The 16098-nt window shown below is 31.1% G+C and overlaps 1 protein-coding gene across 1 annotated transcript; it reads left to right on the top strand.

The window, feature by feature from the left end:
* Positions 1-13487: 13487 nt before the first annotated feature.
* LOC105780469 (tropinone reductase homolog At5g06060) lies at positions 13488-15813 on the top strand. Its single transcript, XM_012604828.2, has 5 exons — positions 13488-13664; positions 13892-14099; positions 14475-14691; positions 15119-15225; positions 15372-15813. The coding sequence occupies exons 1-5, from the start codon at positions 13570-13572 to the stop codon at positions 15549-15551; spliced, it is 807 nt and encodes a 268-aa protein (XP_012460282.2). The 5' UTR covers positions 13488-13569; the 3' UTR covers positions 15552-15813.
* The last annotated feature ends 285 nt before the right edge of the window (positions 15814-16098 follow it).

Here is a 16098-nt window from a genome sequence, read left to right as displayed (position 1 = left end):
ACACAAATAGTCATTAGCTTCATTGTATCATCGAGGTTAATTTGCTTGGAACTCATTTGCACACCGAAAATAGGTGGGGGCGAATATAACCCTAAAGATAGTGACTTGATACACGCCTTGGAGCCTTGTCCTATTTCTTCTTTTTATTTTCGAGATTTTCTTCATCGGAGATTTGTACTAACAATTTTAAGGTTATATAGTTCATGATGACTACCACTATACATGAAAGTGGAACACTAAGGGAGTTGGCTTCCACCTTTGTCAAACTTGATCGATTTGATGGTGGTAATTTTTGACGATGGCAGAAAAAAATGCACTTCTTATTATCAGTTTTGAAGATTGCTTATGTTTTGGATACTTCAAGACCTGAAGAGAATGATAACGACTCTGTTGCTGCAACCCGAGAAAGACAAAAATGGGACAATGCTGATTGCATGTGCATGGGCCACATATTGAATGATTTACCTGATGGTTTATTCGACACCTACCAAAATGAGGTCACCGCTAAAGAATTATGGGACAAATTAGAGACAAGATACATGACCGAATATGTTATAAGTAAGAAATTTCTCGTCAGTCGTTTTAATAATTATCAAATGGTTGATGGTCGTTCTGTTATGGAACAATTCCATGATATTGAAAAGATGTTGAATCAATTCAAGTAATATGATATGAAAATGGATGAAATGATTGTTGTATCCTCCATAATAGACAAACTTCCTACATCTTGGAAAGACTTTAAAAGAAGTTTAAAACATAAGAAAGAAGAAATATCTCTTGAGGCTTTGGCAAATCATCTTCGTATTGAAGAAGAATATCAAAAACAAGATTAGAACCTAAATTTTGAAAATGCCAAAGTGCATGTTACAGAGGAAGTATAGACTGCTAAACCATTCAAAAGAAAGTTCAAACAGATTGATAGAGCACCTAAGTTCAAAAAGAAACAAAAGGGCTCATGCTATCATTGTGGAAAACCGGGACATTTCAAGAATGAATGTCGATTTTTAAAGAAGAAATCATCTTCTAAGGCTGATAATAATGAAAAGTTCATTGCAATGATATCTGAAATTAATATGGCACAAGATGATAATACATGGTGGATTGATACCGGAGCAACCAAACATGTGTGCAAAGACAAAAGCACGTTCACAAAGTTCACACAATGTGAAAATGACAATGTCTTGTACATGGGAAATTCTTCCACCGCAGCAATCAAAGGCAAAGGGTCTGTTGAACTACAATTCACTTCTAGAAAGATTTTAACCTTAAATGATGTATATTATGACTAGAAGTTAAGAAGAATTTAGTGTCTGGAAGTCTGTTGAATAAGCTTGGTTTCAAACTTGTTTTTGAGGCAAATAAGTTTATTTTATCTAAGGGAGGAATTTTTGTGGGGAAAGAGTATATGTATGAGAGTATGTTCAAACTCAATATTATTAATAAGAATAAAAATACTATTTACGCTTATATGGTTGAATCTTTTGTTTGTGGTATTATAGATTAGGTCATTTGAATTATAGAAAATTGAATGACATGTATAAGTTAGATTTAATTACTGTTTTTAATAATAATATTGAAAATGAAATACATGTATGTTGACTAAAATTACAAGAAACCCTTTCCCTAAGGTTAAGAGGAAAACAAAATTGCTTGATTTGATACATAGTGATTTATGTGACATGCATAATACTCCTACATTAGGTTGAAAGAAATATTTTGTTACTTTTATTAATGATTGTTCTAGATATTATTATGTATATTTATTGCATTCAAAATATGAAGCGTTTGATAAATTTAAAGTTTATAAATTTGAAGTTGAAATTCAGTGTGAATCATTTATCAAGTGCTTAAGATCGGATAGAGGTGGAGAATATTATAATCCAAGTTATTTTGAATCCACTGGAATTGTCCATCAAGTTTCAGCCCCTTACACACCACAACAAAATGGGGTAGCTGAAAGGCAAAATAGAGTCTTGACTGAAATGGTAAATTCAATGTTAACATATTCAGGTCTTGGACAAGGTTTTCGAGGAGAAGCTGTTGTAACAGCTTATCATATATTGAATAGAGTTCCTAATAAGGAAACTAAAATAACCCCCTATGAACAATGGAAGAAAAGGAAACCAAACCTTAATTATTTGAAGGTTTGGGGTTGTAGAGTTATTGTCAAAATTCCAACACCTAAACGTAAAAAGTTAGGTGAAAGAGGAATTGAATGCATATTTATAGGTTATGCACATAATAGCAAGGCATATAGGTTCATGGTAACTGAACCAAATAATTTAATTTCAATTAATACTGTTATTGAATCAAGTGATGTTATCTTTGATGAAAATAGATTTAATTCTATATCAAGACAATTACAGCCACAACAATTGATTCATTCTTCAAATGAGAATGAGATTCCATTGGAACAAATTGATAATAATGATGAATATTGTCAAGAATTAAGAATAAGTAAGAGGATTAAAAAGGTCAAAGATTTTGGACCAGATTTCATTATGTTTCTTGTAAAAGGAAAATGTGAAAGTATATGTAATAAGATACCTTATTGTTATAATACGAAATCTGATCCTATTACATTTAAAGAGGCAATGAAATCTCAAGACTCTGTTTTTTAGAAAGAAGCAATAAATGATGAGATGGATTCAATAATGGAAAATCAAACTTGGATCTTAGTTGATCTTCCACCAGGTTCCAAACCAATAGGTTGTAAATGGATCTTCAAAAAGAAAATAAAGGTCGATGGAACCATTGATAAATTTAAAGTAAGGTTGGTAGCCAAAGGTTTTACAGAAAAATAATGTATTGATTACTTTGATACCTATGCTCCAATACCAAGAATTGCTACAATTAGACTCTTAATATCACTTACTTTTATATATAATTTGGTTGTTCACCAAATGGATGTTAAAATTGCATTTTTAAATGGTGAACTGGAAGAGGAAGTGTACGTAGAGCAACCGGAAGGATTTGTTGTTCCAGGACAAGAGCATAAGGTATGTAAGCTTGTTAAATCTTTATATGAACTTAAAAAAGCACCAAAAGATTGGCACCAAAAGTTTGACAAGGTTGTTTTAGCTAATGGCTAAAAAATAAATGAATCTGATAAGTGCATATATAACAAATTTGAAAATGGAAAAGGTGTCATAATTTGCTTATATGTAGATGACATACTCATTTTTGGCACGAATTTGGAACAAATAGAAAACACAAAGAAATTTTTGTCAAACAACTTTGCTATGAAGGATATGGGTGTAGCAGATGTTATTCTTAGGATTAAAATAACCCGAGATGAAAGCATTATAGCTTTATCACAATCACATTACATTAAAAATGTTCTTAAAAAGTTTGATGTTTTCAACTGTATGCCGGCATCTACACCCATGGATCCTCAAATAAAATTAGTATCTAATGCTGGTAGAAAAATTGATCAATTGAAATATGCAAGTCTAATTGGTTGTCTTCTGTACATAATGACTTGTACAAGACCAGATATTGCATATGCTGTTTGGAAATTGAGTAGGTACACAAGTAATCCAAGTAGTTTGTATTGGCAAGCTTTGAATAGAGTACTTAGGTGCTTAAAGAAAACTATTAACTATGGATTGTGTTATAATGAATATCCTCCAATTTAGAAGGGTATTCGGATGCTAGTTGGATTACAAGTTTGGAAGATCATGCATCTACTAGTGGATGGATCTTCATTCTTGGTGGAGGGCCCATTTCTTGGAGTTCCAAGAAACAAACATGTATTACTGATTCCACCATGGTAGCAGAATTTATTGCATTAGTCGCTACATCTAAAGAAGCAGAATGGTTAAGAAATTTGCTTTATGATGTACCTTTATGGCCTAAGCCAATTTCACCTATTTCTATATGTTGTGATAGTGAGGCTACTCTACCAAAGGCATATAGCCGAGTATATAATGGAAAGTCTAAACACATTGGATTAAGACATAGTTATGTCCAACAATTAATCTCTGATGGAGTGATCACTATTAATTATGTGAGGTCATTTGGTGGATCCTTTGACAAAAAGTCTTGCTAGAGATGTAGTAAAAAGAACCTCAAAAGGGATGGGACTCAAGCCCATTAATTAGAGTCACCCATGATGGAAACTCGACTCAATGCTTGGTATAACATCAAGTCTTGAGTTTAATGAGACAAAGTACATCATTATTATGTGACTATTAGCAGTATAAATAAATCCATCCTAAGATTAAAGTGTTAGTTACCCATAATAATAAGGGAAGGATGAGTAATGTACACTTAATAGACCCATAACATAAATATGTTAGAGTGTTATAATTACAGGAACACTCTTGATGGGATCTATTTATGTGAGTGGAAGTGTGGCCGCTTCTAGGAGTTCAAGGGCTTGGCTCTAACAGCACTCATGAAAAGAGAACATAAACACATGACCATAATAGTGTCCCTAGATACTATGCATTGATCGATGTTAAAATTATTGTGTGAGATGTGTTCGGTTAATCAAATGGAATAGTTGGTCCAAAGTTTAGTCTACCTTGCAATATCGATTAACTTTAACATGTTTTCACTAAGTGAAGGTTCAATTGTAAGATACCTTCATTTATGCAAATTGATTTCCAAGAATATCAAAATCCAAAATATTTTGAAAATGGGGGGGGATTGTTGGAACATTTTCAAATATTTATAGTGTTTCAATAACTATAAATGAATGGGTGTAATTAATCAAAAGTTATATTATTTGATTTTTTGAAAAAGAATTATAACTATTCAAATAATATTAATGTAAAGAGAGAATAGCCCTCTATAATAGGCTATCAGTTTGAGAATGAAAGACAGAACTCGATACCCATTTGAATTGTTTCTCCAAATTTTCCAAAAAGCTTCTTCAAAATTTAATTTTAAGTTTCCAAATTTTCAAATTAAGTTTTCAAAGGAGAAAATTCAGAAATATTTGTTTTGGAAAAAAACGTTTGAAGTAAATAAAGAATGGTGTAGAAAGCACTTCTATTCCAACAAAAATAAGCAAAAAAGGGAAGATTACTTTAAAAATTATAATGATAAAAAGAAAGCATTCTTCAAGAATATTATGGATTTATGAACCCATAAAGTCCATATAAAATTCTTTGAATGGTTTGAAGAATATTATTTAGAATCTGTTAATACAATAAGACATAATACTATATGGCAGACTGATAAAGGAGAAGTTGAATCTCGACATCCCCCTTTAATGGACGTTCAATATCTTCACAAGAATACTGAAATAAAAGCAAACCCTTTAAGAATGAAAGCTCCTGATGCAGGAGAACAAATCTCATCAAAAGATATTAAAATGATAGTAGAACAAAACAATTATACAAATATTAATATTCATACAATAGGAAAACAATTAGATTATATTGAGAATCTGGTAGAGAGTCAACCAATCAGGAAAGAACCAGTAAAAGAGATAATCGAAAAAAGTTCCAAAGAACCAATATTCACACCTTATGAGATTCCAAAAACTTTCTAAAAATCCCAAAATGAATTCCTAACAGAAATCCAAAATAGACTTAATGCTTTGGAAAGCTACAAGTCTGAATTAATTGCCCCTGATACCCCAATACAAGCCCAATATTCAGTAAATACATTACACCAATCCTTCCAATCTGATTCGGATCAGTCAGATGAACAACAAATTAACAAGATGGCTTGGAAAGAACCAAAAAGATTATATTATCCAAAAATCACTGCACCTAATCTTAACATAGAAGAAAAACTTGTTTTCCAAAATAAATACAATGCTAATACAATCTATGAATGGACTATAGATGAAATGTCTGAATACAATATTCTTAGTTTATTACAACAAATGACAATGGTTTCAAATGTTTATAAACCCCAAAATCAAAATGGATTAATCAGTGATCATGCTATAGCTAATCTTTTAGTTGCTGGATTTACTAGTCAATTAAAAGGATGGTAGGATCATGCACTCACTAAAACCCAACAGGAAGAAATTTTAAAAGCAATAAAAAAAGATGACCAAGATAGAATTATTTTAGACGAATAAGGAAGAGAAATCCAAGATGCAGTAGCAATTTTAATTTTCTCAATCTCTAAACACTTTATTGGAGATCCTTATCATCTTAAAGATAGAAATTCAAAATTATTATCAAATTTAATATGCAAAAAATTAATCGATTTTAAATGGTATAAAGATATCTTTATGACTAGAGTTATGCAAAGATCTGATAACCAACAACCATTTTGGAAAGAAAAATTTCTAGCAAGACTTCCCACTTTATTAGGAGAAAAGTTAGGAATCAAATAAGAGAAAATTACAAAGGTATTATTCCATATGAAAACTTACATATCGTGAACTAATTAGTTTCACCCAAAAGAAGGATTAAAAATTTGTCAAGATTTAAAATTACAAAACAACTTAAGAAAGAAAGATATCAATGTAGAATGGAATTAGGATTATTCGCCACCAATTTGACATTAGGAATGAACCTTCGCTTCAAAAACATGTTACCACAGAAAGACAAAAATAGGAAAAGAATATTTCAGAATATTATAAAAACCCAAATATAGAAAATACGAAAAGGAAAGAAACAACAAAAATAGAAAATAAAATTGATAAAACAATAAAATGTTATAGATGTGGAAAACTAGGATATATTTCAAAATATTGTAAAATCAAAAAATCAATAATTTAAATTTAGATGAAGAGATAGAACAAAATTTAAATGAAATCCTATTAGAAACAACTTCTTCGAAAATGATACATCTATTGAAACAGATGAGTTACAAATAGATGAATTACATACAACATCTCAGTCTTCTAGTGATGAAAATGAACCTTCAATTAACATGTTAACCAAAGATCAAGAATTTATGATTGAAGTTATTGATAAAATTCAAGACCTAGAGCTTAAAAGAGAATACCTTTTGAAATTAAAATCCTCATTAAAAGATAAACCAGAAAAAGAAAAAGAAATCATTTCTAGTCAATCACAAATGTATAATATACAAGACATAATATTTAATAAATATGAAAAAATAAAACCAAGGCAAATTACAAATTCTGAATTACAGCTGGAAATAAAACAGATTAAATTGGAACTTTCTCTGCTTAAAACAGAACAATAAGAAATGAAAGAACAAATGAGGTCCTTAAAACACGAAACCGCAGAAAAAAGTTTGTCAGAAACTGAACCTGAACCTGAAGAAAATACACAAGGATATATGATGATTCTAACTGAAGTATCTATTCAAAGATATTTAATAAAAATAAATATTGTTATAAATAATGAATTTCAATTAGAAACAATAGCCTTTTTTGATACAGGAGCGGACCAAAACTGCATTAGAGAATGAATAATTCCAACAAAATATTATAATAAAACATCAGAATATCTTAAAGATGCAAATGGTAAAAAACTAAAAATTACTTACAAAATTCCCAATGCGAAATATCCAACAAAGGTATAAAATATCAAACATATTTTTAATGGTAAAAGATGTTACCTAAGATGTCATATTAGGAACCCCATTCATATCATTACTCAAACCTTATAAAGTAACAAATAATTTTGTCTCCACCAAAGTTTTAAACACTAAGGTAGAATTTCCTTTTGTAGAAAAACTGAAAATAAGAAATCTCAACTGTTAAAATCTTTATTCATTCATAATGGGCAAATTAATAATTTAATTAATTATAAATGAAGCAAATCACTTTTCTAAAAGAAGAAATATGTTTTAAAAAATTAACGGAACAATTAAGAAAAAGAGAAATACAAAAAAGAATAGATCAAATCAAAAAAGAAATAGAATCAACAATTTGTTCTGACATTCCTAATGCCTTTTGGAACAGAAAAAAAAACGAAGTAACATTACCATATGAAAACGATTTTGATGAAAGACAAATACCCACAAAAGCAAGACCCATACAAATGAACACAGAAATGGAAGAATTTTGTAGAAAAGAAATACAAGACCTTCTTAATAAAAATTTAATTAGGAAGAGCAGTTCCCCTTGGAGTTGTTCAGCATTCTATGTAATGAAAAATGCAGAATTTGAAAGAGGAACAATAAGATTAGTAATTAATTACAAACCTCTTAATCAAGCCTTAAAATGGATTAGATACCCAATACTAAATAAGAAAGATTTGTTACAAAAACTTTGTAATGCAAATATTTTCTCAGAATTTGACATGAAATCTGGATTTTGGCAAATCCAAATAAAAGAAGAAGAAAGATATAAAACAGCATTTACCATACCATTTGGACAATATGAATGGAATGTAATGCCTTTTAGGTTAAAAAATGCTCCATGTGAGTTTCAAAGAATAATGAATGATATTTTTTACCAATATTCTCAATTCACAATAGTATACATCGATGATATATTAGTATTTTCAGAAAATTTAGAAAAACACTTCAAACATATATCGATCTTTATAAAAGTCATAAGAAATAATGGCTTAGTAGTTTCTAAATCCAAAATAAGTTTGTTCCAAACCAAAGTAAGGTTTTTAGGTCATTATATTATCCAAGGAACCATTACCCCAATAGAACTATCTATAGAGTTTGCTAGCAAATTCCCAAACCAAATTCTTGATAAGGTCCAATTACAAAAGTTCTTAGGAAGCCTCAATTATGTCATAGACTTTTATCCAGGTCTTAGCAAATTATGTAAACCGTTATATGATAGGCTCAAAAAGAATCCACAACCTTGGACAAATAACCATACCAATATTATCACCCAAATCAAAAAACAAATCACTAAGCTTCCTTGTTTATATTTAGCTTATCCAAATGCCTCCAAGATAGTTGAGACAGATGCTTCGGAAATAGGATATGGTGGGATCCTAAAACAAGTTAAAGGATGAAAAGAGCAAATAGTCCAGTTTACTTCCAGACACTGGAATCCTACTCAGCAAAATTATAGTACCATTAAAAAAGAAATTTTATCAATTGTTTTGTGTATTACAAAATTCCAAAGTGGTTTATTAAATCAAAAATTTCTTTTACGAATCGATTGCAAATCAGCAAAAGAAGTTTTACAAAAAGATGTTCAAAACATTGCCTCAAAATAGATTTTTACAAGATCGCAAGCAATCTTGAGCATATTTGATTTTGATATTGAATACATCAAAAGAGAAACTAATTCTTTGCCTGATTTTCTCACCAGAGAGTTTCTTCAAAAATGCCCCCCCAAACTTCGAAATAATAGAAAAGGGAAAATAGAAGAATCATCCAAAACCTAAATCACCTCAAAACCAATTAAGTCATGGTATGAAATTTGCCATGAAGAAGATGAGAAATCATCATCATCATCAAAATCCTCCAAAAATACAATAATTCAAGATGCACAAGATCTAAATGAGATTGGTTCTCAAATCAAAAAATGGATTGAGTCCCTATCTCAATCTCCGGAAGTAGCATTGGCATTTTTGCAAATGAAAGAGGAAACTCCTCTCAAACAAATTGCTACTGAAGCAGCAAATGTTTCAAAAAATAAAGAGATTGTTTTACACAAACCAAAATCTCTTTAAAATGTTTTAAAAGAGACTTCTCTCCAAGATGTTTTTCCAAAAGAGATAGCAGTGTCTTCACAGACTGTTACACAAAAATCTTCACAATATTTTCCAAACAAATATTTTGAAAAAAATTTTGCTATGGAGGAAGAATTTTCAGAAAAACCTCCACAAATACTTACAAAAGAACTTTTCAATGGAAGGCATTTCAAACCATTGGATTCTCAAAAACCCCAACAGTATTATGAAAATATACTGGTCCAAACTAGATCAGTAATGTTCAAACATTACACAGATCCAAAAGATCCAGATTTTATTACCCATTCAACAACCCAAATATTAAAAATTCTTCAACCAAGAGATTTGAGTGAAAACCCAAATACTCCAAAAAAATTCCCAGCCAAATTTACCACCAAAATAGACCATTACCCATATTTTACATATTGGGATTACCAATTGGCATGGTACAATGCCTTCTTAATGAACAACCAACACATGAGACATTCTTGGCTCATATATTTCAAATATGACACCAAATTCAAATTCCCAAACTGGTTCCAAGAGTGGTGGAATTGGTATGGACCATCATCCTTTAAGATACTACCAGAAAAAATTCAAAACTTATGGCCCAAATTCTTTGACAAATTTTATCCTGAACCAGATCAAAAACACATTTACAGGACAATCCATTTTTTTTCAAAACTATGCATTTCTTGGATTATCTCATGGAATTATTCTTATGAGCAAGACCAACATACTGGAATTCCATTATTAGTTCGCAACTACAAGACTAAATGGTGGGACAAATTTAATGATGAAAAATATGATTCAAAATATTTGGATAATTTTTCCAACAAGAATCCAAGATTATGTAAGTCCGCAGCCCCGGATCAAACCACGGCAAAATTTCTTCAAGCAAAGTCGACAGCTAGTGCAATGTTAGCTCAAGCCAAGACCAAAAAAGAATACAAAAAACTCATGGCTGAAATGCTCAGCTCATTGGACTCCGAATCTAAAGATGAATCTTTAGCATCCTCAATCAAGACGGTGGATCTTGCAGATGATACCATTTCGGTAACCATCACCAGGTCCAAAAAGAAATGATACCAAAAATGATGAGTGAACAGGAGAGATTCCCTGCAAGAAATGATGTGTGAACATGAGAGATTCCCTGCAACAAAATAATGCGTGAACATGAAATATTTCTAAAACAAATATTTCTGAATTTTCTCCTTGTCTTGCATTATTAGTCATTGATGAATATGTTGGTGACATATTAGGTGAATTTTGGGGACTCTCTTCCTGTCTGGCAAAGATAGGTTGAGCTATATTTGAGGAATTATTTATTCCTTGTAAATTGGTCCTAAATGTTGTTGGGATAGAAGAAACAGAGGCTCTGGCCGTCCTAAAATCTACTGTTTGTGTTTCTGGGTTTGACGCTTCTTCTATATTTAACCTCCTAAAGTCTGTGTTGGTACTTCCTATTTCGAATGAGTATCTTGGAGGCATTCTTTGTGGCCTATTGAATTTTAATTCGACTGTGCCATCTTGGTACCATGGTGCCACGAGATCTGTAGCACCTTCAAGTTTCCACATATTAGGAAGATTTATCTCATGCCATTGTATTGTTCTTGGGATTATGGTATGAGATCTTGTGGTGTCTGTCTCTATTAAGAAGGTTTCTCCTTTTGGGCTTTGGAGTAAAGCCTTGGTATTAACAACAGAATACATGGCTTTGAAATGGAGTCTATACACTAAAATTAATACTTCCGTACCAAGAAGCATTTTGTAGTTATGGGTATGTATTTGGAGGGTCAAAGATTGTAAAATATTTTTATCAGTCAAAGAAACCATAAAATTTGGATAACATTTAAAATGTATTGGCCTGTACATAGGCTTGTTTCTATAGTTCCTAATAATGATTCATTAAACATGATGTGTCTTTGGTCTCTTAAGACTACTAATATTGAGGTATTTTTAGTGGCTTCAACACTAAGAGGTTTGACTCCAACCTGGACTAATCCAAAATGGATATATTTGTATCTTTGTTCTTTGAGTTTATTAATGACGACTTTATCTAATAATTGGATTGTTTCATATTCTTTTTGAATAGGTAAACTCCTTTATTTTGTTTTTATAACATAACTACAAAAAGCATTTAAATTTTCAAACTATTTAAATGATATTATTTGAATAGTTATAATATTAAATGAATAATTATGTGTTTATTTTAAAGACATTATTATTCAAAAAGACACCTATTGATGAAAGATGTCTTTATGAAGAGACATGAAAATTCTTATAAATAGGAATGAGATTTCATTTGGAAAACACACCAACAAGTTCGTATATTCTTTTTTTCTTTTCTAATATACTTTTTTCTTTCCATCATTTTCTAATATTATTAGATTATTTTATAAAGTATTACAGCAGAAATCCTTTATAGAAATTGAGTTTCTTGTCATACATTGCTCAGTGTGTAGTGGGCTATTCTCGTCAGTGCAAAACGCAAATAGTCATTGGCTTCATTGTATCCTCGATGTTAATTTGCTTGGAACTCATTTGCACACCGAAAATAGGTGGGGGCGAATATAACCTTAAAGATAGTGACTTGATACACGCCTTGGAGCCTTGTCCTATTTCTTCTTTTTCTATTCGAGTTCCATTCGTGTGTTCGAGATTTTCTTCACCGGAGATTTGTACTAACACTTATTACCTAATATCTGGTCTTCAGACGTGTACGCGTATGATAAGATTTCTAGTTATATATTAAGCACTTGATTGAATTAGTGTTATGATACACCGATTTAATTTGGTTAGGACTAAAATTCCCTTGCTTTATAAAATAAATTATACTTTAAGGGTGTTTTTATCTCTTTTATATGTTTCATATAAAAATTGAAAAAAAATAGACATTAAACAAAAATCACTATAATTTTTTATCTCTACACTTTACCATTTCATTCAAAACCTGATTTATTTAATATATAGATTTTTAATAAATATATTTATTAGGTAATTCAATCTTTCAACTAAATCATAATCTAGAAAAATCTAAATCAACACAATATAATTTTCACTATTTCAACTTTACATTTGATTATTATACCAATTTTTGTAAATCAATCTCTTTTGAGTCAGATGAGAAAATGTGTGCCAATAAAAAAGATAGGGCCTCACAAGTGTCTTGATCTGCAAGTTAACTATATAACAATGTGTCTAAAGCCAAGTCCACCCCATTTCTTATTGAATTAACCAATTAATTTTCTGTCAAAGATTTATTTTGTATCAAATAAATTTAAAAAAAAATTGAGATATTTCATTTTATTATGAAAATAAATCCTACTACTTCTTTCTTGGAGTTTCCACGCTTGAAAAGGAAAAGTTAAGACGTATTTCTCAAATCATTGGTCTAGTACAAGACGTAACATTTTCTCCCGGACAAGATACCTAACATTTACAACGCCTAGTAGTTAAGGGTTGAGCTACTGTCAGTCAACAAATTAATGTACTTTGTGAAGTACAACAATTAGTAGGAAATTATTTAGTTAGACTTGTAGCTATGAGCGCTATAGATGGTCTAACGAGAGGAATGGAAGTGATTGACACGGGAGCTCTTCTAAATGTTCTAGTCGGCAAAGCAACCCTATGACAAATTTTTAATGTATTTAGAGAACCCATTGATAATTTTGGTCCGATAGATACTCGCACAACATCCCTTATTCACAAATTCGCGCCCGCTTTCATACAATTAGATATAAAATTATCTATTTTTGAAACAGTAGTCCATCATTAATCACTATAACCATGTGTCTAAACCCAAATTAATCATTATAACCATGAGTCTAAACCCTAGTTAATCATTGCAAGGTGGGGAAAAAGTGTAACCTGACTTGGATTTCAAAAAGATTTGTCTTTTTCTGTTTTCTTTTTTTTTTTTTTTAGAAAAAGGTTTATCAACAAAACCAGAGTCCAAATCCCATATAAACACTTGCAGGGTGAGAGAAAGCGAGAGAAGAAGAGAATCGATTTTTTTATTCAAAAAAAGATATCCATGGCAGAGACAGCAAACAACTCTAAACCTAAAAACTCAAGATGGTTTCTCAATGGAATGACTGCCCTTGTCACCGGTGGCACTCGAGGAATTGGGTTGGTTCTTTCTCACTATTTTCTCTTATCATTTCCTTTTTATTTTTCCTAAAAAGTTTTTTTTTTTGGATGAAACCCAATGTTCGATTTTTTTTACTGATTGTTTTATGTTTGATTTCCTATATTTATCTGATTATTTGCTTTAAATGGTCAAAGTTTTTATTTTTAGATGAAACCCAATGTTTAAAGTTGCATTTTTATTTTATTTTACTGGTTGTTGCTTCAAGGCATGCTATAGTGGAAGAACTTGCAGGGCTTGGGGCTTCTGTTTACACATGTTCAAGGAATGGAGATGAGTTGAGTAAGTGTTTGAAAGAATGGGAAAGCAAGGGATTTTTGGTTAATGGGTCAGTTTGTGATGCCTCGTCTAAAGACCAAAGGCTGAAACTGATAGACAACGTTGCCTCTGTTTTCAATGGGAAGCTTAACATTCTTGTAAGTCCCTTTGCCAATGTTTACCTTGTCTTGTAGACATTTATATGGATCATTTTGGGTCTTTATGTATGATTCTAATGATTTTGCCATTACTTCTCTTTAATTTGTTAAAATCTGTACATATGTTCTTATGTTCTTAGATCTGATTGAAGTCTCAATACCCTCCAAATACAAATACATGTAAAATCTTTCTTTTAAAATTATACATACCATGTATCAGACACTTATCTGTATCTAACACACCTCCAAATATGTTCATAAGCTGTAAATTATTTGATGAATATGATGCTCTTATCAAACGTGTCGTGTTTATTATACTGCTTTTGTGCTTATCGAATGTGCTGTGTTGTATTTTTGTATCATGTCGAAGTGTAGGTCAATAATGTGGGAACAAACATCAGTAAGCCAACAGTTGAGTACACTGCGGAAGAATATTCAAAGCTGATGTCAACAAACTTCGACTCTTCGTACCATTTCTGCCAACTTGCGCATCCACTTCTAAAAGCATCTGGAAAAGGAAGCATTGTGTTCATTTCGTCTGTTGCAGGTTTAACCCATATTGAGAGTGGATCCATTTATGCACCAGCTAAAGGTAACTTATTTTCTTAACTAGCCCTTCTCTACCTCCTATTTGAATATTAATACTTTGACATCCACTATTCGAATTCGCATTACTTTTATGGATAATGAATTTGAATATCCAAATCCTCATCCATTATCCACTTATTTGTTAAATGCAGATATTTTTAAAGTGTAGGCTTAACTTATACCGAATAATGATTTAATGGATTCGGGTATCGGATAGTTAATGTTATTTAATTTAGATTTAGATAGTAATATTCAGAGTTAATGAAAACAATAAACAGATTGTTATTTGAATTTGGGTTCAAATATTTCATAAAAAATGCAGATATTCAGTCTGCTGCATACTCAAATTTTGTTAAGTTATTTTTTATATATTTGGAAGATCATACCCTCACTCCATGCTCGAATAATGTCTGGTATTTGTTGTTTGGCAGCTGCTATGAATCAGCTCACAAAAAACTTGGCCTGTGAATGGGCAAAGGATAATATCAGGACCAACTGTGTTGCTCCCTGGTACATCAGAACCTCACTTGTTGAACATGTAAGGTTTCCCATTTTTATTCATTTATTTATCGCCATTTTATAGGGTTTATTTATATGTTTTGCATCTTATTTTCTGTGACTTCTGACAGATTAACAAAATAGTGATTAGTCCTTTCTGTTGCTGTTGTATATGTGTTTACACAGTTGCTTGAAAAGAAAGAATTTGTGGAAAAAGTAATATCTCGAACACCACTTGAACGGATTGGAGAACCAGAAGAAGTGTCATCAATGGTAGCATATCTTTGCCTTCCGGCTGCTTCTTACGTCACTGGACAGATCGTTTCTGTGGATGGAGGATTTACAGTGAATGGCTTCAATCGTTAATTTGATCTTTTATCATGGTTTCTAATGCTAATGCATAAATGTTGAACAAAACTACTATTCTAGAAAATGAGTGAGGGTATGATCTTCTCTTATTTTATTTTATTTTATTTTTGCTTTGCGAGTTCTATCAACTCTCTGTCTCTGTTGGTTTCTATGGTGGATTTTGGAATTGGGGTGCTTATTTGCATTGTTACTTGTAATATTATTTACAGCTTTATTGCAGTTAAATGGCAGATATTTGCTTGAAGTCACAACATTCAAATTCGATCTTGAGTGTTGTATCATCGTTATTAATATTCTGTGTGTGTTGTGTTGAAGTAATTAAGATGTAAACGAGAGATTTGTGCTCCCATAATTCAAAATTGATTTGAAATGGTCTCAAATTTTATCTCAATTGTCTGTGTAAAAGGTCTTTGAGTCACGTTCATCACAACCAACTCGTGGAGAAACCAATTTACTTGAAGTCTTGTTGATTTAGTGAAACACTCTAATAGAATTAGAGTTATCAGAGTAATTATTGTAAATACACAAGGGATAGAGAAGTATA

Source organism: Gossypium raimondii, chromosome 4, assembly GCF_025698545.1.
Source record: "Gossypium raimondii isolate GPD5lz chromosome 4, ASM2569854v1, whole genome shotgun sequence".
Classification (NCBI taxonomy): domain Eukaryota; kingdom Viridiplantae; phylum Streptophyta; class Magnoliopsida; order Malvales; family Malvaceae; genus Gossypium; species Gossypium raimondii.
This window is presented reverse-complemented; position numbering and strand designations above follow the sequence as displayed.

What these genes read in the sequence shown, in the direction of transcription:
- LOC105780469 (XM_012604828.2), top strand. Translation starts at nt 13,570, where the DNA reads ATGGCAGAGACAGCAAACAACTCTAAACCTAAAAACTCAAGATGGTTT. An exon ending in GGTGGCACTCGAGGAATTGG is followed by an intron (nt 13,665 to 13,891) that starts GTTGGTTCTTTC and finishes TGTTGCTTCAAG; the next exon opens with GCATGCTATAGTGGAAGAAC. An exon ending in ATGGGAAGCTTAACATTCTT is followed by an intron (nt 14,100 to 14,474) that starts GTAAGTCCCTTT and finishes GTCGAAGTGTAG; the next exon opens with GTCAATAATGTGGGAACAAA.